This window comes from Nelusetta ayraudi, unplaced genomic scaffold, assembly GCF_046127955.1.
Source record: "Nelusetta ayraudi isolate G7.1 ecotype Tasmania unplaced genomic scaffold, CSIRO-AGI_Nayr_v1 ptg000111l, whole genome shotgun sequence".
Classification (NCBI taxonomy): domain Eukaryota; kingdom Metazoa; phylum Chordata; class Actinopteri; order Tetraodontiformes; family Monacanthidae; genus Nelusetta; species Nelusetta ayraudi.
The window spans coordinates 687,349-711,581 of NW_027466161.1; the positions used below are offsets into that span (position 1 = coordinate 687,349).

The 24,233-nt window shown below is 41.4% G+C and overlaps 1 protein-coding gene across 11 annotated transcripts; it reads left to right on the forward strand.

Moving 5' to 3' along the window:
- The first annotated feature begins 90 nt into the window (after window positions 1-90).
- On the forward strand, window positions 91-24,213 carry ppp6r3 (protein phosphatase 6, regulatory subunit 3). 11 transcript variants are annotated; one of them, XM_076049253.1, is made up of 26 exons: window positions 92-288; window positions 4,282-4,386; window positions 4,486-4,719; window positions 6,321-6,507; window positions 7,146-7,283; window positions 7,644-7,709; window positions 8,023-8,135; window positions 8,234-8,347; window positions 9,297-9,423; window positions 9,596-9,748; window positions 10,219-10,368; window positions 10,480-10,544; window positions 13,227-13,342; window positions 13,699-13,784; window positions 13,949-14,035; window positions 14,521-14,618; window positions 16,484-16,538; window positions 18,537-18,664; window positions 18,980-19,092; window positions 19,272-19,452; window positions 19,567-19,661; window positions 20,100-20,250; window positions 20,670-20,687; window positions 22,669-22,779; window positions 23,285-23,359; window positions 23,810-24,213. In XM_076049253.1, the coding sequence occupies exons 3-26, from the start codon at window positions 4,493-4,495 to the stop codon at window positions 23,859-23,861; spliced, it is 2,706 nt and encodes a 901-aa protein (XP_075905368.1). In that variant the 5' UTR covers window positions 92-288; window positions 4,282-4,386; window positions 4,486-4,492; the 3' UTR covers window positions 23,862-24,213. The 11 variants fall into 11 exon arrangements, with proteins under 11 accessions (XP_075905365.1, XP_075905371.1, XP_075905373.1 ...); XM_076049252.1 differs by having other exon boundaries at window positions 93-288; window positions 18,977-19,092; XM_076049250.1 differs by having other exon boundaries at window positions 91-288; window positions 10,219-10,544.
- The last annotated feature ends 20 nt before the right edge of the window (window positions 24,214-24,233 follow it).

Below are 24,233 nucleotides of genomic sequence, written 5' to 3' on the forward strand. Positions count from 1 at the left end.
AGCGAATCATCGCCAGGATCTGCGTGAGAATCTCGATGGCAACCAATGGTGTGGTGGTGTCAGTGTGGTGTCGTGGATGTGGGGTGGGTGGGGTAGAATCTGATGAAACCGCCATCTTGCAAAGTATCAGCACGCTCTGTGTTACATTTTCCCCTTTTTGCTGTAACCACTTTAAATCGTTAAATTGTGCACATTTTTCATGTTGTTTTCGATCGTGTTGCTGAAACAGAGAGCAAAGTGAGCAGGAAGACTACATGCGGAGGATTTGCTGTTCATCGTCGTCTGTCGGTAGGTAGCTCCACTGCTGCTCGAACCGACACTGTGTTACCGACGTTTGTGCTGAAGTGACGAATTGGTAGCAGATAGCCACACTGTGCTTAGCCTGCTAACCCAAGAGCCCTTCTTGGCTATCTGAAACGTAGCAAATGAATTGCCCAGTGGCAACAGTACGGCAAGAAATTAGTGCCATCTTGGTGAACTTAGCTGTAAAACGAGGTAAATGTCGCAAATCAGGAGTAACGGTCTACCGTAATATGTTTATTATGTACATTTTTGTTAGCCAGGTTACGCTAGCGTCGTTAGCCGTTTCGTGTTGGGTTGCTGTGTTTACTGCTGCGCCTCCTCGTCGCTTCTATTCAGTGTTTACTGCTGCCTCCTCGCTTCTATTCTGGATGTGCGTTGCTGGTGATGCCTGAAATAAATTAGGTAGCTGATTTTAAACGTCACAATTGGTTGTTGTTCAAGCATTTGTTGAGCTGGTCTCAATGCTAAAACCGCGTAGGCAGTAAAGTTATATGGTTGTGGATCAAAACCTTGTCTTTCAATCGTTGGGGCCATATGTAACTACACACACACAAAGTGTCTTTTAGTGTTTGATTTTTTTTTTTTTTTTTTTTTTACTGTACTGCAAAAAATACCTCATGAAAAGCATTTGATCATATAATCGTCTATCTGGATCGATCTATCGATAGATGTACTTTATTGATAACTACACTTTTGCAGCACTTAAAAAAAAAAACAGTACAAAAAATAAAGTAAACAGTAGTTACAAAAACACTCAAATGAATCTATGTTCAACAAACAACCAAAACAGATGTGCAAAAGACGGTCAAATTGTGCAGAGGCAAGCAAGGTTTCTAAACCATTATTGCATTATTTGCCATTGAGTATTGAGTATGAAAACGTGAACCAAAAATGATAACCCTGTAAATTATGTAGCACAGACGAACATTGCTTAAGGGGCCCATTTTACAGTTGCATAAAATAATAATAAATGTTCACACTCAAAGCCAAACTAATATGACATGTCACCAGTAATTTTATTTGTGGTTGGTTGTAGAAGTTAAAATAAAACCTCCAATGATGCAGCTGTGGCACAAAAAATACTGGTGCAACAAACCACAAATAGGAGATTTTTTTTGTCTCGTTATTTTTTCCCCCTAGGAACTGGGATGTAAAAATTGACTACATTTAAAAAATATATATATATTTTTTTCTTATTTCACTTAAATGTCAATATGGGTCTAATAATTTGAGGAATACATTTTTTAAATGACTCCGATCCATACATTATCCTCTTCAATGGAAAACACACAGCATTGTGTCTTCAATGTAACGGACGAGACGTCCGACAGTTTCTTTGCGTGTCTCTGCACTCTCTCTCACACACCCACACCTGACCTCAGCCAATCACAGGTGTGTTGGCTTCACTGGGCAACGTCCACCAACACCATAAACATCAAATAAACACAGAATATAACGCAAGAGAACACAGTCCAACCCAGCGACTCCAGCTTGTGCAGCAGTTCCGCTGAAGACACTGGCCTGGCTGGCGCTGGATGATTGGCTCCAGTCCATGCGGACCAGGACGAAGGTGTGAAACGCTGTGTTTAGGGCTCAGCCGGTGAACTGGTAACATTTCATTTATTTCATATTGTGGCAGTTGGAGGAAGCTACTGTAGGTGCTGCCTCCAGGACTGTGAGGAATCATGGGGGAAAATGTGTTTGCTGTTTGAGTGCAGAAGCGTGAGTGTGTTTGTGCGTTCTGGTGATTGTGTCGTCATGTACTTTGTGTGGCTGAGTCAGTTGCTGTGTCTCAATTCAGGGTCTGCATCCTTGAAGTACGCATTTTGACAGGAAGTTGCGTCATCGCACTGCGCGAAGGCTTGTCCCAATTCCCAAGGGTACTGAGGACGCTCAAAATGGGTACTCGGAATGCGCACTCGTTTTAGCCGATTCCAATGACGCACCGCTACTATCCTTCGCGTACTTGTGTATCCCATGATGCTTTGCGTGCGGCTGCAAAGCATCGTGGGATCCTGGCAAGTCAGCTGTAATTAGCGGCATCTACTAGTAAAGACACGACATATAAATTAAAGTATTGAAGTTTCACATAAAGTAGGATTTTACTTATTTGATCATCCAACGCCATCGTTAGATGGCGAACCAATGGTTAGCTTGATACTATAAAAATGTCACTTCCGGGGTTGGCCAGCCGGCGGTGACAAAACGAGGAAATACGCCGAAAGCGAGACCGTCCCGAGTGGTTGCCGGGGAGGCGGGGTTTGTCCGTCCTTCTAGGCTGGGTACTCGAAGAACGCGATGCAGACCCTGAATTGACTTAGACTTAGACTTAGACTTTCTTTATTGTCATTATGAAGAAAAACACAGCAGTGGTTCAATTCACAACAAAATGTCGTTGCCCAGTTCCAGAAATACAATACTAAAAAATCTATATACAAGCTGAGATAAAAATATAAAAATATGGGAAATATGGGAAAATCTTGAGGTAGAATGTTGGTGGTACATAAATAAATAGGGTAATGTACAGTATCAACAGTATAAATTGAGACACAGCAAGTGAGTCAGTGTGGACTTGGTTCGAGTCAGGACCTGGCCAGCGCCACAGCGGGGTGTGTTCGTGATAAGCGATGCTAACAATGTGTGTCACCTGCTTCAATTGACGACAACTGACGCCTTGCAGGCTTTCCTTGTCAAAATGCCACAGCACCTGCTGCCTGTTAAGACTCCGTGAAGAAGAGGTTCACATCAAATTACAGATTTTCTTCTCGTTTTTAACAAATCCTCATACACAATACCAACAATACAAAAGAACTAAAGATTGATTGATTTGGTTTATTGTCCTATGGGGAGATTCGTTTTCACTGACAGTCCATAGCATATCTCAGACGACGCACATAAAAAACACTACAGTACACACCGACAATAAACGACATACATGACAACAATGACAAACACCAGCATTTATTTTATTTTTTTATAAAATGTAATCCTCAATCTAGAGGAAAACTATAGCCGTCATAACGGCTAAATATGCTACCTTGATATTGACAGACTGCCTAGCTAGCATGATTACCCCTTGACAGGAACATTAAAGTGATACATCAATGAATGCACCACTAATTCTTCTCCACTAATGTAATAAATATTGTTCGGAAATCTACTTTTCTTCATTGTTAACAATAGTGACTGCTTTTAGCACTGTACATTTTGATTGTTCTCTACTTGACCTTTAGTTTTACCAGATACTGCAGCAGCAGCACACAGTTGCAGATCCGCAACTGTAAGACACAGTAAAACATTTCATAAAAGCACTGATCACTGATCTTAAATGCCAGCAGTTTTTATTGTTTTTGCTTGAGGCAGAATATCTGAGTACTTGTTCCAACACTGCTTCATCAATAGCAAAGTGCAGTTTGTGAGTGAAGCGCTGCACATCCTCAGCCACCCGTTCAGCTCAACCTACTCTGATGACGTTGCTCCCATTGTTGGTAGTTATAGCAACCAGATGCCTTTTGTTAAGTTTCCAGCTTGCAGTTGCATGATGAAGGGCTCCAGGTATATGATGCCCACCGGTGAGATCCATGGGAAGGAAGGGGGGGTGGGGTGGGGGGGGGGAGGTGTTTAGTGCCACGCCGTTTTCATCTCCAGTCCTACAATGGAGTGAATTGTCAAGCTGGCGACGAGCTCACAGGTCCTGTGCAGCTACACATTGCCGGTCAATGCAAAATGGGTCACTTTACTCATTTTGATTGGAAAATTTAAAACATTTTTAACATTTTCAAAATCATTCTTGTGTGATGATGTTTTTAAATGCAAGTGCTCTCTTGGAGCTGTTTTACTTGTAGTTTGCAAAATCATTGACCAGGATAAGAAATGTGTTGGAAAAAGAGGAGCGCAAATGCTGGGACAATATCTCAAAGTTGCTATATTCACTTCTAATAGGTTTCTCCTGTCAAACCTCTGTGTTCTGTTTTCCAGTGTGTCTACTACTGGTGTGTCCTGGAATGGCCAATAACTTCCAAAGAGTCGAGCACACTTCATTTTAACCCAAGCTCTGCTGTTGGCCTTCCAGCGTATTTTCAGGTAGGACAAACAAAACCTGTGAAATTAAAAGTTCAACTTTTTTTCTTTTTTTTTAACTTAAAGTTGATTCACTCTGTTTTCTCTGTCTTTTCACATTAGATCCAAGATGTTTTGGAAATTTGACCTGCACACCACTTCCCACATTGACACGTTGTTGGAAAAAGAAGATGTGACCCTGACGGAGCTGATGGATGAGGACGATGTCCTGCAGGAGTGCAAAGCCCAGAACCACAAACTGGTAGACTTCCTGCTCAGGCCGCAGTGCATGGAGGACCTGGTGTCCTTCATCACGGAGGAACCTTTTTCTGATGTTGAGGAGAAAATTAAATACAAGTAAGAGCAACTCAAAAGTGAAGTGAGGAATCCAATCACTTCCCTTTGACAGTGGCTGCGTGTTTGATTAACACACGTCTGCACGTTTTTCTCTGCACAGGGCTTTTCACATTTTCAAAGTTTGAACGGGTGAAAATGTGTTGCTTGTGCATCCAGAATGTACACACAGATCTTTACTTTTTCCACATTTGGTTATGTTGCAGCCTTATTCCAAAATGAATTCAATTATATCTTTCCCTCAAAATTGTACACACACACACACACACACACACACACACACACACACACACACCATTATGACACTGAGAAAAAAAAAACAATAGATTATTGCAAATTTGCACATAAACTTGGAAGTGACTTGCACATAAGTATGCACAGCCTTTGCCATGAAGGTCAAATTTGAGCTCAGGTGCATCCTGTTGTAATTTTCCCCATCGTGGGATCAATAAAGTTCTTCTTCTTGTCAAGGGAACTCTTGAGAAAGAACGAGCACAATGGTCAACAACAAACTTGAACGTCTCTCTCCAGATAACGAGCCCCTGTGCTGACGTAACTCTGACCCAGCACATCCTCTTCATAGCACTGCCTCTCCCTCTTTTACATAATGCACATAGCTCTCATAAATAACACTCCTCACTAAACACATGCTTCCAAGTCACAACAGTGCCCTCTTAAGGTCACTGTGAACATGTAGCAATATTTAAGTGCATTGCAGAGTGTAAACATGTAGCATTGTAAACACCACTAATACTTTGTCACCTATGCACAGCCTTGTTTCTCTTCAGAAAATCTGGCACCCACAGGCCCAGCTCAATACTTTGTTGATGCACCTTCAGCTAAAGATTCAGATTCAGAACTTTATTCATCACATGCTCCCAAAACTGGGGATTGAAATGCTGAGAACTGATCACAGGGACTGTGCAGTGAAAGAGCGAGTCAAAAATATACAACTTGAATACAAATGAAGTACAAACTGAAAGACCATGAGTCTTCCAGAGATGCCATCTGGTCTGGGTGCTTCCCTAGCGTTAGCTGGCTTCAATGTCTTCCTCATTTAATTGCTCTGATACAGTGAGCGCATGTGCCGCTCTGACCATGCGCAGATTGTCCGCAATGCCAGCGTTGGTCTCAAACCAAAGTGTAGGAAACGCTCAGGTCCTCAGCCAGAGTTGTGTCCACACTGAGTGGGATCCCATCCTGCTGGTGATGATTGTCTGCAGTCCTCGTCACGAGCCCCTGGACCCTGGCTTCACCTTTCTGCTCCCGCTGCCTCTGCCTCTGCCTCTGCCTGACGTCTCTCACTGGCCGCCCCAGTTGGCGTGGTGATGCTTTGTGTTCTTCCTTCTTGCCAGTGAAGAGCCACCAGTTGTGTGCAGCGGTGCTGCAGCTTCTGGTTGGGAAACGACTGTTCCCGCTGTTTTTAACCGTCTTTGACACTTGGTTTTTCTCTACTGTTGTTGTGCCATTGAGGATCTCATACATCCCATAATAGATATATATACAAGTTTTCCTTGTTTTATTTTCATGTTATGTCATTTTATTTATTTTTTTTGGTTGACTTTCTTAAATTTTTTTGATGGGCTGTGTTTGATCTCTTGCAGGTATCCCAACATATCGTGTGAATTGCTGACCTCAGATGTGAGCCAGATCAATGACAGACTAGGGGAGGATGAGAAACTGCTGAAGAAATTGTACTGCTTCCTTCACAATGAGCCACCTCTCAATCCGCTCCTGGCCAGCTTCTTCTCAAAGGTCCTGTCCATTCTCATAGGACGCAAACCTGAACAGGTACTGTGGCATCACAAAGACACCTGCATTCATTCAAATCTGTTGGGTAATGTCTGCTATGTCATATATTTGTTATTCAGTTGCTTATTGATTTGCATATGTATAGTGTGGTTACTTTGGTAAACATATGTCATGGCGTTGATATACAGTTCCCAGTGATATCATGACATTAGAAGTGCTATTTTCTAAATGTGGCAGACCCTTTTTCTGAGGACCTTAATTAGTTAGGAGGCGATGCACCAAGAGACTAACCCTTACTATACCCTTACTATACCCTTACTATACCCTTACTATACCCTTACTATACCCTTACTAACTACCGAGCAGGGATAATATATATAGGCTTTGGGTTCATGATTGATATTGACAGACTACCTAGCATGTCATGGCTACATGATTTTGATGATTTTTTTTGTAAATTTTCCAATTATTTTGAAACAATTTTTCAAGTGATTGAGTATGATGCAGATATATGATTATTAACCACCCGTTTCTTTTCAAGAATGTTCGATAAATGAATTGAATCCATCTGCTTATTGCCTCAGCTCTGTACACAGTTTGACCAGTATGTACAATGCACAATGTTTTGCTTTGTTTAAGCGAATGATGCAATTTTTTTTCTTATTATTATTCTATAGATTGTGGATTTTCTGCAGAAGCAAGTGGATTTTGTAGACTTGATGATCAAACACATCGGCACGTCTGCTATCATGGACCTGCTTCTCAGAATGCTGACCTGCATTGAACCACCGCAGCTGCGACAGGACGTTCTGAATGTGTGTAGCTGCTCCATTATCTTTAATATGTTGTTCATAATATCTTTTTTTTTCATGTCAGACTGTTTTGTTTTTTTATTGGCTCTTAAAGTAGAGACACCTGCAAATAGGTCACTGTCATTGCACCCTTGTATATAGTGAAGTTTTAGTATGAGGACCACGTGCAGATAACCAGGTTCTACTAGGGGCCAGAGGTGGGGCACTAAATTCTCTGAAATGTATTTCTTGTGGGAAAATATCAAATCTGACAAAATTAGGTGAAAAGATTAAATGCTGAATACTTCAAGAATGTCGTCTGGCTGCTCTGGGCTTCCCTTCCTTTCTTATCATCCCTTATCTTTGTTCCACATGTAAATCTAGTGGCTGAATGAGGAGAAGATCATTGAGAGACTGGTGGACATGGTGAAACCTTCCCAAGATGAGGATGTAAGTTTAACCTGTATGGGAGTACATTTGTGCCTCTAACTTATAAACAAAATGAAACATCCAATAATCCACAAATACTCACAATATGGTTTGTAAATGCACCTTGTTTTACAAATTCAACAGCAAAACATGTTTTATTGGTTTACGGGGTGGTGGCACAAACTTAACCTCCATAAACTTGCAGTATTTTTTTGTATGTTTTGTTTTGAATTTTGTCACGTTTGCCTTCATTTGCATGATTGTTATTTGATATTTTGTGTAGGTTTTGACGTAATTCAGAAACGTGTCTTTTTCTTTGTGTTTGCCGACACAGCGACACTCAAACGCCTCTCAGTCACTGTGCGAGATCATCAGACTGAGCAGAGACCAGATGTTTCAGGTCCAGGGTTCCTCAGATGCAGACCCACTCTTGGCCACGCTGGAAAAGTAACTTCTGGTGTTTTTCAACCAACCACAAAGCCACACACACAAAGACTGAATGCGGTTGCTGATGTGCTGTGTATGTGCTCTTTCTCCCCCACCAGGCAGGAGACTGTGGAGCAGCTGCTGTCCAACATCTTTGACCAGGAGAAGAACGAGTCTGCCATCGTCAGTGTTATCCAGATCCTCCTCACCTTGTTTGAGACCAGGAGACCAGCGTAGGTTTTGTGGCCTAAGCCACTTTTAGCATCATTTTCCCCATTGAGGCAACATAACCTATAGGGCCGCACTGTATTAGGAAAACTCGATATTGAATGTTAAAATATGCAGATGACTTGAAAAACACATTTGTGTTGACTGCTGATGTAGACCCTTGGTAATGGAGACAATGATTTCCTTTTAAGATCTGCAGTGATATCTTTGCATTTACCGTATTTTCTGGACTATAGAGCGCACCTCAATATAAGCCTCACCCACTAAGTTTTTATAAAAAAAATAAAAAAAATGGAAATGTACATATATAAGCCGCACCGGGCTATAAGCCGCCGATATCTAGGTTGTGAAATTAGATATATATTGGATAGATGGCTGGATAAAGATTAGATGGATAGATTTACCGCTACACAGAAAAATTTCTTTCTTGTTTATTTACATAACTGAACTGATTAGTTACCCAACAGTGCCGGTAACATAGCGGTAAAAGTGCAGATCAACCAAAACAGAGAAGTTGCGCACTGAACCCACTGAACACACGTCGAACCGCTGTCACCTTTTCTTCATGCGCACTGGAAGCATTAAAGTGGCTTCATGAACACTGAACCCAGAAACCACCTGTCACTGTTCATCTTCCTCCTACGCACTGGAACCGCTGGAGTCACTTTCTTCAGTGTCGGAGTTGAACAGCCTCAGAAGAGCTTCGTCACAAACCTTTGCTGTGTCTATGTCAGTGTTGCGCTCCGTGTCGCCGCTTGTCTCGTTTTTGCACTTCCTGCTAAAGCGCCCCCTGGCGGGTGAAGTAAAATCCATAGAAAAGCCGTACCTTTGCAAAAAGCCGCATGGTTCAAAGCGTTGGAAAAAAGTAGCGGCTTTTAGTCTGAAAAATACGGTACTATATGAAGGCACAGGGCGTGGCCATGCTACTTCTCTCATTTTGCTTGTCTGTCGTAGATTTGAGGGTCACATTGAATGTCCTCCCGGCATGTCGCACCCCTCGTTCTCAATAAACCACGGCATACTGGAAGCTGTAAGACCTCGGCTCAAAGATTTCCACCAGCTGCTACTAGAACCTCCAAAGGTAAAAAACAAAGTTTTTTATTCTTTTGCTTTGGTGATGTCACGGAAGAACAGCTTGATGGTCTCAGCGTTCACCTTTGGCATTATATGGTTAGAAAAAAATGTCAAAATCACTGCATGGGGTTCCTTTATCAATTTTTTTGTATTTGTATTATTTTCTTCTTCCTCAACAGAAGAATGTGATGAAGACGACTTGGGGAGTGTTGGATCCCCCCGTGGGAAACACAAGGCTGAGTGTGGTCAGACTGGTGGCCAGCCTTCTGCAGAGCAACACGCACAGCATCAATATAGAGCTGGTCAATCTCAACACACTGGGAGTGATACTAGTAAGTGCTTCCTGTGTAAGGAGTCCATGTGGCAGAAAGAATATCCTTCATATTGCACATCATCCAGTTGTCCTTTGGGCCTTGGACTTCAAAATCAGTCAAGTGACACATGTGTGGGATACAAATACAAAGTTGTGTGTGAAACTTACACACACACAAGGGAAAATCTGTTGTTATTTGAATTGTGGTCATTCTAAAGTAAATGTTATTTTTTTCCTTGTGTTTCCTTGTTCTTTTCCCATGACCGACGGGTAACATTTGCATCTGTACAAAAAATGTTTCAGTGGTTTAGTTACTTTGCATATTCAGCACAAGTCAAGAACCAGACTGTGCTATTTGATTTTGTCTGCCACTGATGAACCACTTCTTGCAAAGACACACATCAGTTCATCAATCAGGACATTCTCACTGTTGTTGTGTAATATTAAATGATATCTAACTTTTTCCGTTTATTTTACTTCTGTCCGCAGGATATGTATTTCAAATACATATGGAACAATTTCCTTCACATTCAGGTGGAGATATGCACAGCCTTGATTCTGGCTTTGCCTCCCTCCCAAACTGGCAGCCTGTCAAACACAGAGGAGGAACATGGAAGAGAAAGCCTCCTCATCAGCCATGTAAGACCACAGCTCTCCAAGTGTTTCCTGTTGTCCTCATGCTTTGATATCCAGTCTACATCTCCTCACTTGCAGAAGTTTGCCATAACCTTTCCTCTTCTTTGTCAACAGCTATTTAAAAAGTGCCAGTTTATACAAAGAATTGTCGACGCTTGGAGTTCCAATGAGAAAGAGCAGTAAGTAATCATTGAGATTAAGCTTCCCAACCCTGTTGTTTTGTAAAGTATGTCATGAAATGAACGGTGTGCAATATTCAGGGGGGTTAGACTACATGCAGAGCGGAACTGCTATGTTCTGAACTAACAGCATGAGAGATGGGTGGGGTTACCTTCTGATGTTGAAAGTGAAGGTTCAGTCATGTCTGTCGCCTGGGGATGCTGAGGAGCAAAACACAAGAATGTGTTAATATATCTGACAAGACCAATGGCAAATTTATTTTTTTAAACTCTTAAAAAAAAAAAAAAAAAATCTTTAAACAAAATCTGAACAAATCTTTATGTCCATGTGCACAAAGTCAGTGGCATTTTCCACCATCACACTCGGTGTGCACCAGTAGACACAATAAAGCTCTGGGTGGTACTCATACGGTACTCATATCATTTTCATTCAGTGCATTTGCATCCGCAGCTCAATCAAGTTATTTGATTTTGATTTGATTTGATTTATTTCGAACATGTAAGAAAAGAAAGGGAATTAAAAGGATACAAAACCAAATACACAAAAGAAAATGAAAAATAAATAAATAAATAAAAAATATATACAAATAAAACAGCAAGGTAAGAATAAGTAAGCAAACACCAGTGAAAATACAAGTTCATATTCATGAACTTGAGTTACGCTCAAAATGCGTCCAATCAGATTTCTGTCCTTGTCTCCGTTTACATGCAAGTGAGAAAGTGGAATTACTGATGGGATCGCGTCCTCCTCCTCAACACTAGGGGGTGATATGAGTCTTTTTAGTGGGTTAATGCGGCCCCCTTTCAAGTGACCTCATTACGTCGCATAATGATAAAAAACATGAGCGCGATGCAACACTGGTGTTGTGTCCTCACTGGACCGATTTCCCATTCAACTGGTTTCCAGAGCAAACAGCAGCAGTTGTGCTGCGCCGCCGTCAGCAGATTGATCACAAATTCACCACATGCGCAACACATAACTGACTATTTTAAAGCCACAGCCCACAGCTACCACATTGAATAGGCTTCTGTAAGTTGTTTTGATGTAAGTTTTTTTTTTTTTTTCTTCCCACTGCAACAAAAATAAAGTCTTCCATTAGAACTGTAAGGTCTGGTGACTGGGGTGTGCACCAATCTTATCATAGCTTGCGCTCGAAGGCACAAAGTGGTACCAGGGCACCAGACCGCAGTTTGTGCTGCTGAATCCTCAGGTGCTGCATTTATCATGAGGGTGAAAAGCCTTGGTGGATCTGACCCAGAGGTGGTGCAGATTACGGCTGCAACGCCATTTACCGCTACGCTCCATTCTTTGTGGATCTGGCCCTAAGAAACCATATTATAGATAGATAGATAGAACTTTGTCTGTTTTCAGTAAAACAAAAAAAAAAACAACAGAAATTTGTCTTCAACACAGCTTAAAAAGAAAACCACTCAAGCACGTTCACACAGATAAAAATAATAAAGAGTGGGTTATTTTTTGCTATTCAGAACAGTTATTGCAGAGAGGATGAATGTATTCACATTCCAGACACTGTGTCTTGGTCACCGTTAAAGCACAGAAAGTTGCAGACAAGCTGCACATTTTGATATATAATTTCATGACATAATACAGTATATATGCTCTTGACACAGTGAGTGTCAGTTGTTAACATAACGAATCAACTATGAAATGTGTTGCCAACAATTCTATCTTCATTTTGTCTCTATTCTTATTCTTTTAATGTTTGAAGTTCAACATATAGAAGAGCTACTACTCAAAATGTACAGTACAAAATATTTGTGTCATTGACGGGTAAAGAGAGTGTAGCTTGTTTCGCAGCTATTTAATGGAATTATTATAGTCTAATTCTCGTCTAAAAAAAAAATGCGACAGATGTTGTGACATTTGTTTTCTGGGCTTGAACACAAAACCGAACTCCGGACTCCAGAAATGTTGGAAACGGCAACACTGCACCTTCTCATGTTCTTGCTCTGAATCTCTTAATTTAGAACGCTGGCTTGCTGTATCTAATCAGCTCTGCTACGGTAAAACACTGGCTTTGCTTGATCTAGAGCCCAGTTAACTCTTGGGGGTCCTTTCCTATGGCAACGACGCACAATCCTCCTGCATGAATGCTCACTGACGATGTGGAATGCTGTTGGTGTCACCTGTTGGTGTTGATCCACTGTGTACTTTCAAGTCCGGAGTCAGCACAGTCACTTCCGAGGAGATGCCTGCAAACTGACCAATCTTAAACTTACCCCCCTGTCGCTGGGTCGTTTGGACTGAAACTTTGCTCGTTCATTTTCAATAACTCGTCTATGGGTCTTAAATAATGCAGAGTTGTAGTCCGCAAGCTATGAAACAAAGTTACAATGAAAACAAAATAGTAGTTAATAAACAATGAAGCCACAACACAAATGTGAATGGAAACTTGAATTAGAAAGCAGTGTAGCTGCCACTGCACAGGCTGTAAAAACACTGGAGAGAGAGCCTCTGTTTGGGGCTGCGCAGGTGTTTTAACAACGCTGACTTGGTAAATTGAACTAAACAAGCTAATGATAGTCTAATGAAAATTCATGAAGTAAAGTGCAGCGGTTTAAAAAGTGATATGATCCTTTTTTTTTCCCCCCTGCCACCCGTCTTTTACATGTCTCATATTTAAATGATAATAATAATAAAAATCTGTGTTTGTATTGCAGGGCAGAAGGTGGCCGACGGCGAGGCTACATGGGCCACCTCACCAGAATAGCCAACTCCATAGTTCATAACTGTGAGAAAGGTACAAATGGACCACTAATACAGCAAGTAATATCTGGTAAGGACTCCTGGCTTTGTACCTCACTGTCTGTCAAGGCTGCTATCAATCTCATGCAAACAGCAATCTCTATTATTTGATGCTTGGCGTGTTCAGAAAGAAATGTGTTTATTCACGTTGCTGGGCCTTTTGCCTGGTGTTTGAGCACCTTGACTCTAGCTGCTTTAGCTTAACTCAGTCTTCCAGGTGAACAAGCATTATGACATTCAACCTCCACCAGTTGATATAACAAGTTGGGAATTAGTCATCATTTTGTTTGGAAAAAAAAGAGGAGGAAGAAGAGATACACAATTGATTAATGAAGACACGCAATGTCTTCAAGTATTTAACGTGTTTGTGGGATGGGCTTGGCACAGAGCTCCCAGCAGAGGACAGAGAGAATTGGGACGCCTTTACTTCTGGGCAGCTGGCTGACACAAACAAGAGAAACGCTGTTGACTTGGTGAGTCGTTATATCAATTACATAATCCATTTAAAATCTGATTTTCCTTCCTTAAATGCGTGAGTGGGACTCGGCCTTTTTAGATTTCGAACGAGTTGTCTTTTGTGGCTTGCAGTGTAAATGATGGCATGTTGCACCGCATAAAGTGAAATGTATTCCTGCAGGTAACTGCACACCACATACATTCTGCAAGCGATGATGAGGTTGACTTCAAAGATGGTGGCTTTCACCCGGACTCATCTCTACAACAGGTAGGAACCCAAGGCTTACAAAAACAAACACAAATGCTCACAACGCGAGCCCACTGACACGAAGACGTAGCCTGTTCAAAAAAGAATGATCATTTTGTTCAATGATGTCTACATTTTCTAAACTGTGGTCTTATAACATCCACTTGCTTTTCCATGAAGATTTCTAAGTGTAAAGGATTTGAAAAATCATTGTTTATACTTCATGGGAAAATAATGCATCAGCAGAAAAGAAATATGAAAAATATGTATTTCTGTGCTTAATGTTTTACAATCATTTCACTTATTTGACCAACTAATTGTAATTCAAATGGAAAATCTTGACATTACATTTGAATTCATTTCTAAGCATTGTGGCGGATGGCCATGTTGTCCATAATCTTCCTGTCCTTGGTCTTGCGCATTTTCAAATGACATTGCAAGTAATGATCAGCTTTGTACAAAGTCAAGACTGTATCATTATTATCATTGGTCCTTGGTTGTGCCAGGCCTTTTCCGATTATCAGATGCAGCAAATGACGTCCAATTTTATTGAGCAGTTTGGCTTCAATGATGAAGAGTTTGCTGATCAGGACGATGTTGTGGAGTAAGTATTTATTCTTCTCGTATGGTGTCCAAATGCTGCAGTCGAATAATAAAGACCACCAAATAATAAAGGCCCTTGGAATCTTAGTATGGGATCAGAAAACCACTGACAGTCTGTAGGAGGAGGTTGCTTTGCGCAAGCGCCAGACAGAAAGCCAGTTGCTTTTGGCTGCATTCTGTTGGTCTAAGTTAACTAATGCCACTATAACAATAATAAAGATAAGTGCTATTGTGCTTGCCATCCAGTCAGTTTTATTCTTCTTCCAAAAAAAAAAAAAAGGCTTCTGATTGGGCAAAGCCATTGTTAATCAACATTCCGTGGCTGTAGAGCCGTTTGCTGTGACTGCAGGATCTCATCCATGTCGACAACATAGACGCCATCTGTGGAGGTAGCCCTTCCCCTTGTTGATGGAAATAATCAATGCCTCATACGTCTGTGCCTTCCTCCAGTGACGCACAACTTCAGTGTGCACAAAAGCCCTTCTCTTACTTTTTTAAACCTGCCCAGATGCTACATAGTTGGAGGCATCGAGACACTTGGAGGCACATGGACTGTCACCTGTTTAGAGGCTGGATTTGATCGAGCAGGTAGCAAAGAATAGCCGTCTACTTGCTGACATCGTCTACCCAATGAAGCATGGTCAGGTAGACTGTGGCAATGACATCGGCTAAAGCTGATCTACTAAAGAATTCCTTGCGATCCTTAATGACAACAAAAGGAAGATATTCAGAAATTGGCGGTGAAGGACTGTGGGCATGCACGCTCGTGGCTTATCCGCAATGTGTGGAGTTTCTGAGCCCATGCTGAGTGTCATCCTCGCTCGGTTTGTAGCGTTGGGATACAATGAAAGGGTCTATAAATGTGGCATACTGCTATTGTCTCATTAAGATTAATAAAGCAAAATGAAATATTGAAGTCTTGCAAGCACTTGCTTCCAAATTGCTGAAAGTCAATTGCTTGACAATTGAAAAAAAGAAATGTTTCATTATAAAGCAAAGACACATTTTCTATGGATAACTTGAATGGTGTTGAACAGTATTAACTTTAAAAACCAAAAGATGAGGCACTCTATTGGATTCATTCTTATTAACTTTTTACATTATAGGGTTAGTGAACTTCTTATGTTATAGGCTTACCCTAACCCTAATTATTAGAATTGGCTTGGTTTTTGAAAAATAATAATGTTGCATTTCTAATTTCATTTGAGTCAATCTGTCCTAAGATTGCTGCCACTCTTTTTCTACCTGTGCCAAACAAACCAATACTGTAATTGTAAGGTCGCATCACTGGTGCGATTAAGGAAGGCTCAAGAAGAGAAAACTTTAAAAAGAAATTCAAAAAATAAATATGTTAGCAAGTGGCTGGGCAAATGTTTTGTACATTGCAATAATCTGCACATTGTAGACCACACAATTAACACTGACTATAGTTTAACTCTGGGAGAGGTTCGATCTGCAATGCAGAGCAGTCAAACCAAAAGTTGAACATATTTCTGCACCAAAACCTTTCTAAAATATAATGCAGTATCAAATTCAACATTCACACATTCATTTAAATCAGAGTTTCATGTGAGCAATAACCTTATGCGATGCTTTATTTAATTTTCATTCTGTCAGTATTTTAAATGGGGTGGAGAGGTGATTTATAGTTGAGAGATTGTTAATCCCTTAACACACACACACAGACTTAGGCTTCTCTAATAATGATTTGACTTTGTTTCTTTGCTTTGCATTGAGCAGAAAATGTGGCTGTTGTGTAGAATAGGGCAGCATCATTGTTCCTGTAGCAGCTTGTGTACTCTTTCATGTATGCCATTGCCAATGATCTAACTAAATTAAACTGTATTCTTTTTTTTAACATTGCAGTATCCCCTTTGATAGAATTTCAGACATCAACTTTTCTCTGAGTACAAATGAAAGTGTAAGTATTTGTAAAGTTTTTTTGTTTTGTTTTTGGGTTTTTTTTGTTTTGTCTTTGTGTTTTAAATTGGAGCAAAACACAGTTGTTGACCACAGAAAGGATGACTGTCTCATGGCTGTGATGTAGGATGTCTCCAGTGCCAATGTGTTTAATTACGTGAACTAAGTTACATTATAACGCAACTAAAGTATTTTGGAAAATATTGCAAAGTTGTTCTGACTGCCGTGACAGTGCACTGACTGCAGGAAGCACAAAAACACACCTGGCAGTTTTGTGACTTGACTTGGCAAATTCCTTTGGTTCCATTCTACAATAGCTAGTGCATCAACTGCCAAGACCTCAAGCTGGCACTGAAGATATAAGAGGATAGAGGACAAGTTGCTCACAGCTATTTCAACCATTACAGAGAAGCTATTCAAGAGCTTGGGCAAGGGCAGCTCTCTGAAAGACACAACATCCATCCAGTAAAGCTGCACTGAGTTGTTTGACTGGCTGAACTCTGTGGACAAGTCCGGCTGGAAAGTTTAAAGCATGGGTTAGGGTTCTTCCCAGAGTACCGTGGCCTCCACCTCGTCTGTCACCGTTGTCTGCATTTGAGACCCTTAGAGAGGAAAGCCCGTAACAGCCTGACTACACCACATATGGCTTGGATTGCCATCGAGAGAGCACAGCGTCACGCTGTACAGCAACAACAACAAGCTGCAGCTACCTCTCAAGTTGATGGAGGTACAGTTCAACGTAACAAGAGCTAGACAAGTGGTGCAAAACAGGGACTCAAGTGATCCAAAGGTGGACAGCGCTGGAATCCAAATGAGGGCCAGCAGAAGCCTGACTTGAGCGGTCACACAAGGCTGAACTGGGCCAGGGTCCTTTCCAACATCCCACTGAAGTCCAGAAGGAAGCCGGGCCTTGTGGGGGAGCAGTGGAGCAGACAGGGTCCCACAAGGCAGTGGGGATGCTCATCCAGACATAGCGCAATGCACTTCTTACCAAAATTAGCACACTTTGACACTTGGGCCAAAGCAGAGATGCCACCAGCCACATCCTCAGCTTTTGCATGAGGGCACTTGCAGATGGACAGTACAGATGGAGACATGACCTCCAGACCACTGCAGGCCATTAGGGTTTGATTCTGGCAAAAGCAGCTGATTTCATCCTAGTAAGATGACTTCCATGAGAGACTGGCAGCAGCTGGTGGACTGTGACCAGCAGCTGACATTGCAACCACACCACCCTACATTTAGACGTTGTGCTCCAGGGGCTGAATTCATATTTGGTTACTAAAGATTTTGCAACTACAATCATACATTTTGATATGTTTGGTTTGTTTTTCACAATCTGTTTTTCAATGTTGCAATAACAAACAAAAAAAACATGGTAATAACAAAAATAACATGCTTCTTCAATTCTTTGCAGTTCATTTCATGTTCCATAAAATCAGTTTTCATTTCCCTGACTTTTCCTTTCCTTCCTTTTCTTCCCTATCATGTCTTATACCTTTTAAAAGCAGTTTTCTATTTGCTTAGTGTCATGCTGTGCATTCAAGTTGTGCTCTCGGTTGTGCTTGCAGCTTATTACAGGGAACTTGGATGCTGCTCAGTGTAGGTGCAGCTGAATTCAAGCTGAAAGAATGCAAATCCTGCATTCTTTCATCTTGGGAAAAAAAAAAAAAATCTCCTGCCATTAGGCTTGGACGCAGCTCAGTGTAGGCCGAGCTACTCCAGCGTGCAGGTTTACCAATGAGCGATGAAGGAAGGGAAATCCCACTATTGAAAATGAATGTAATAATAAACTCTGATACAACTTTGAAATGTTGAGTTACAGGGCACGAGAGAGCTGTAAGGCAGCACCTTGTCTATTATATTGACATTATCTAATATAATAAGCGGTTGACCTTTTTGAGCGGCTTTTAGGTTCCTAGACCAACATCTGTTTGACATTTGAAAAAGTACAATTTAAACAACATTGTTGCAATTATGTGTTTCTGTGTTTCTGCAGGCAAATGTAGCTTTGTTTGAAGCTCATTGCAAGGAAAAAATACAGCAGTTTGAAGATGCTGGTTCAGATGATGAGATCTGGGATGAGAAACACATTACCTTCACATCAGAAGCACAGAGGCGGCCGAGGTCAGTAGCACAGACAGTAGATCTCTCAACACTGTTTGGTTTTAAGATGCTTTAAATATGACAAATGGCAGAGACTGCTCATTGTCGGAAATTTGTCAGTATAGTTAAATGGACTAATCCAAAATCAGTAGTGGACTTCACATTGAATAGCTTTTAATTATGACATTTTCACACATGCAGAACTATAGTGAATCGGGCCCCAAGACTGAGACTCGGGTTACTGTGTTCTCTATTGTATTTCCAGTCCCTACAATGAATTTAGGGATGCAGTTGAACTTGACTTATAATCTATGCATGTATTATGTCATTCAGAAGTTCTGGGAGTACAGACAGTGAAGAAAGCACAGATTCAGATGAAGAGGATGACAAGAGAGATCCATTTAAAGCCTCCAACCCCAACAACGAGGACAGAATGGAAGTTGACACAGGTCTGGTCATCCTCAAATTGCCTTTGAATGCTTTTGTCTCGTCTTTGTATTGAACATAGATTTGAATTCTAAAGACTTTATACTGGTCGGTTGATTTATCAAATCAGATGAATTTATTCAGTGGTAGAACTATGGGGGTTATCAGCTGATGTACCCATTCCTACTAACTATTTCCTTAGGGCCTGTGTGGACAGCCAGCTTTGATGACATCTCAATGGAAACTGGTACACCAATAACTCCAACCTCCATCCCATCTGTCTCCTCCACTTTGTGCTCTGCATCTCAATCTGCAGTGTCAGGATGGAACTCCTCTTCTGCTTACTCCTCTGAAATTGGCTGGGCAGATTTCTCATCTGTCAGGTTGGACTAAAGACAAATAATGATTTGAAAAAAAAACATTGTTTCCTTTTCTGTTTTTTCCTAAATGTTTTAAATGACTCTTCATGGATAAATTGTAAACTGAATCTCTTTCAGCCCAAAGGATCCACTCAGGTGCAGCTCTCCTGTTGCTATGGAAACTGGTGTAGAATTGGACCCTCTGAGGGTTAATGCGTCCATGCAGCCTGAAGGTAAGTGGGATGTTAACGGAGCATAAAGGCCATGTGTATTCATGAGGTTCTTCTTAAAGATAACTTGCATAACTGTTTTATATGAATTGTGGCTTGCGGCTTGTCACTCGTGACTCGACGTCAACCGCTTACCTGAAGTTTGGCTGCTTAGCCAGGAAGCTTAGACCTCCGTCTCCTCAGCCACCTGGAGCAGCGGCTCTCAGCTTGCCAGGAGATCTGGTCACTCTAGTCGGTCCTGGATCTGCCTCAGGCCTCCTCCTACTTATCTAAAGTGAAGCACTAGACCCTCACGGTTCCCCATGATGTTGGCTACAAAACCCGACCTTCCGCTGTGTTAGGATTGTCATGTCATGTTACCTGTCAGTCGTCACCTTTCATAACAGTACCCGACAGATGGTGATGCATGGTGAGTGATTAATGCTGCTGCCTCCTCCTCAGCTTTGGAAGAATATGGTGAAAAGTTCAATGGAAAGGACCAGCCGTCGTGTTGTGAACAGCGTAGCATCACAGAGACGGTCATTAATGGCTCCATGAAGGAGACGGTCAGCCTGACTGTTGATGCCAAGACGGAGACAGCCGTCTTCAAAAGGTTGGTCAAAGACTCTTCTTTCAAAATAAACTCCATCTTGAAGAAAACCAGTGTGGTTTGGTTTTCCTGGAACTGGTAGCGGCTGGGTAACGTCGCTTTGCTCTTAATTAAAGAAATAAACACTCAACATTTTCATGATTGATGACCGTTCTAGTTGATGTGAAAGACAAAGGCGCCGATACTCTTTATAATAAGCATTGATCTACAAGTTTATTAGATATTGACGGCAGTCTGCAGCCACAATTTTGAGGCGTTAGAATTCACTTCAGGTTTTGTCTTCTTTTCTTTTGTCCCTCCATTGATGCCAAAACCTTTTCTTTGTCTCAGAGTAAATAAGTTGTGTGATGACATGAGTGACATTGACAACCTAAGCTTCCCCTTTCTCCTCTGCTGTGCTTTGTGGGTGTGGTCTTCTTCAGAGTATTGAAATCTTATTGGTATGTACAGCTAATTACGGATCAGTCTGCAGCCGTGATGTATTTTGTCTCGTCAACCATCAACTTCTTTTTTTTTTTTGGTTCCAGACTCACTTTACGTTTCCATTACCTCCATACTGCATGTGTTTCTAGCAAAGAATTTGTTCAAGTGGGATTTTCCATTCAGTTCACTAACAAACTGCATTAGGGTCCATTTCTCCTGAGTGTGGCTCGCTTGGTCTTCTTTTGTTGAAATGCTTGTGAAGTACAGTACAGTCAAGTCAAGCCATGGCCTGTGTGTTGGAGCTGCGTCAGATGAATGTATCAGACGTTACATGATCGTCAGCACAAGAGAGAGAAACAAATTCTTCAAACAGTTCATCACACAATGTTATTGAAACGCTGACAGAACGTTTTTGGAGTTTTTTCTTCTCGAATTTCCAATTCGTATTTACCACAGAGTATCAAATAAATGCTTTTTGTTGCATTTTATGTACAAAATTGCAATTTCTGTCCTCACTTTCCACAACAATGTGAAGAGCTTCTTCCACTGAATAAGTTTATTCTTTTAGAATTTGAATTCTTCAGATCCTTTTGATCCTGTTGACAGTGAGATTCCTCTCTCTCTCTCTTGGAGCCCCCTGCTGGTGGCCATAGTGCTGTATCATTTGTTTGTATGACAGCTTTGGGTGCTCGAGCTCCTCTTGCTCCATTCTGGGCACCAGTTATATTTTTCTGTGTGCCTGCTTCCATTGGGTGCTGTTATTAAGAAGCGTAGTCTCTCATTGCACTTGTATGCAGATGACATTCAAATCTACCTGCTACTGAAAAGTTTTTCCATTACTGAGGTGATTGTGATTCAACCAAGCAGCAGACCCAGACACCAGCTTACCTTCCAGAATTTTATCAAATCTACACTGCTTCACAGTCACTCAGGCTCTCCTTGTTGCCCCCAAATCAAGGCCAACATATCCAGAGGACTGAGCTTCGCTGTGGTCAAAGTGTGCAAGTTGACCTTTTTACAAACTAATTTGTCTTTGCTTTCCCAGACAAGGTTTGACAGTTGCCAGTCTGTATGTTTACTTCTATGGCTTTTCACTCTTTGATATTGTCATACTATGATTACCGAGTGTGACTTGGTTTTCTCTTTCTAATCTGTTGTTATATGTTGTATATTTATTATTATAAAGCACTGTGGTACACACTGTGGTTTTTAAATGTGCTCTACAAATTAAGCCAATTTGATTTGATTGGAAAATTCTCTGGGCCCAGTCAGTCTGTGGAGTTGGAAGTGTGTTGGCTTGCAGTTTACACACACATCTCTCAACAGGTCTTCTTCCTGCTGGATGGCACTTACACATTCTATAGTTTTGATACCATTTTCGAATGCTGACTCCACTGCTTGTGTATACACACACATGCGTGCAAAAGGACGCTACCAAATGCTTCAAAATTCGATCATGTCTTTCTTAAATAGATGGATGTTCTCTATCAGTGATCAGTAGGTAGCCAGGTCTTGATAATGGCTCATCAGATGTTGGTTGAAGGTCTGATGCTTTCTGACATGTGATTGAATGATCCTTTGATCGATGTCTTCAATGTGATTTTTGCTGCTTGCTTATCCTCATCAGTCTCATCATCACTCTTCTGGCTGGGGGAGCCAGTTCTTGTCTCATCAGTGTCCCCTTCCCGCTCACTTTGCGGTGGTCTTGTATAAATAAAAAAAAAAGAAGTATGCAGCTAAACAAGCCAAGTGTTCATTTTCCCCATTTGGTCTATTTGTTGATGTGTTTCCTGCCCCGTGATATTCACCAGTATCAACACTTCATCCCTTTTTTTTGTTTGTTTGTTTGTTGGTTGTTTGTTAGCTTGTTGGGGTTGGCATGCATCACTGCTCGTGTCTCACTGTGTTCTCAATCTTTTCATTTGCAAAGCCATTGTCTCTAGACAACGTGTGTGTGTGAGTGTGGTGTGGCATTAACTCTGAATGTGTGTGTTCCAGCGATGATGAGAAGAGCGCTGCCTCAGAAAACCTGTCGGATGCCACAGAGTGCTTGGAGTCGGAGAAAGGCAGCTTGAAAAGCTCGGCAGCGGCTGGCTGTCCTCAAACAGGGTCAGACACCACATACACACCCAGTCACCCAAGTCAATAGATCAGCAGAGACTAGCTCTGCTGATCAGCGACGTCCTCCATCGCTCCAGGCTGTTGGGGACTTTAAATCAGTGACATCATCACTTTCCTTAAGGCTACAAATGAATCAACGTGTGCTCATGCAAATCATTGAGCAGTATTCTGGAATTGCCTCTAAATAGCTTCTATTCTATCTACTTATATATGTATTTTGAAATGATATATGTGTATATATTTTGAAATGTGCTTCTTTTGGGTCTGTACAAAGACCACCACAACGAGCATCTTTGTGTATGTCACATGATCAGTAGCTGTGAGATTACAATAAAAACCCTTGACATGTTCCCGCTATCCTCAAGCATCATTTTAAAGCAATTAATAAAGGAAATATTTAAATGTCTAAAAATCTGATGGAAGACTTTTTAACAACGAGTGATTCTTAAGTAGCTGTTTTTCTTTATTTTCTTTCATTTCCATGTGTGACCAGTGAGAAATGTCAGCCTACTTTGGAGCTTCTCAATGGTCCTGTTGAGGTGATGTCATCATCCATAGAGGAGCCAAAGTAAGTCTTCCGTCTTCTGACAGCTACAATCTTTTTTTTTGTGTGTGTGTGTGTGTGTGTGTGTGTGTGTGTGTGTGTGTGTGTGTGTGTGTGTGTGTGTGTGTGTGTGTGTGTGTGTGTGTGTGTGTGTGTGTGTGTGTGTGTGTGTGTGTGTGTGTGTGTGGGGTACAGATTGGCTGTCTGACAGCTTTCAAAAGGGTTAGTTTTGTTAATGAACTCCTATTGTCCGATGCAAGTGATTCATTATCACTCGCAATTATTAATTCAATTAAATTGATGGCAATCAATCAGAGCTCCTGCAGGCATGTGATGCCCCACTGCTCCTGTGTGGGTGTCATTCTGCTGAGACCCACACGTGAACCATGCTTTGAGGGCTGGCAGTTTGTAACCATTGAGAGACATTTTGTCTTGAAGGAATCCACATCTCGTCTTCTTTGTTTCTCCCCGCAGATCGAACCCGAGCTTTGTGTCCTCAGAGCCGACTGTGAACGGGCCAGCATGAAAACTAGGGGACGGCTAATAGCTCGTCTCAACATGGACAGCTGTCCTCCTGTGTAGCCAGGGGGCGCTATTGCTGAGTGCAGTATCAATCACATGCCTACACCAGGACCAGCAATACTCGGATCACTTTCCACAGAGAGACAGTCGACAGGAGGTGTAGAGACGATGAATGCACTTCACAGCAGAATGACAGAGTCAGTTAGATGTAGACAAGATATTTTTTTTCATTGTTTGTTTATATTGTGTTCTTATTGGTAAATAAGCAACTGATTTCTTGCCACTCAAAAAATAAATAGTAATGTTGCTGTCATGAAAGAAATTATTGTGTGAATAAAATATTTTCTGAAAAGCTGCATGTATCAGGCAACAGACG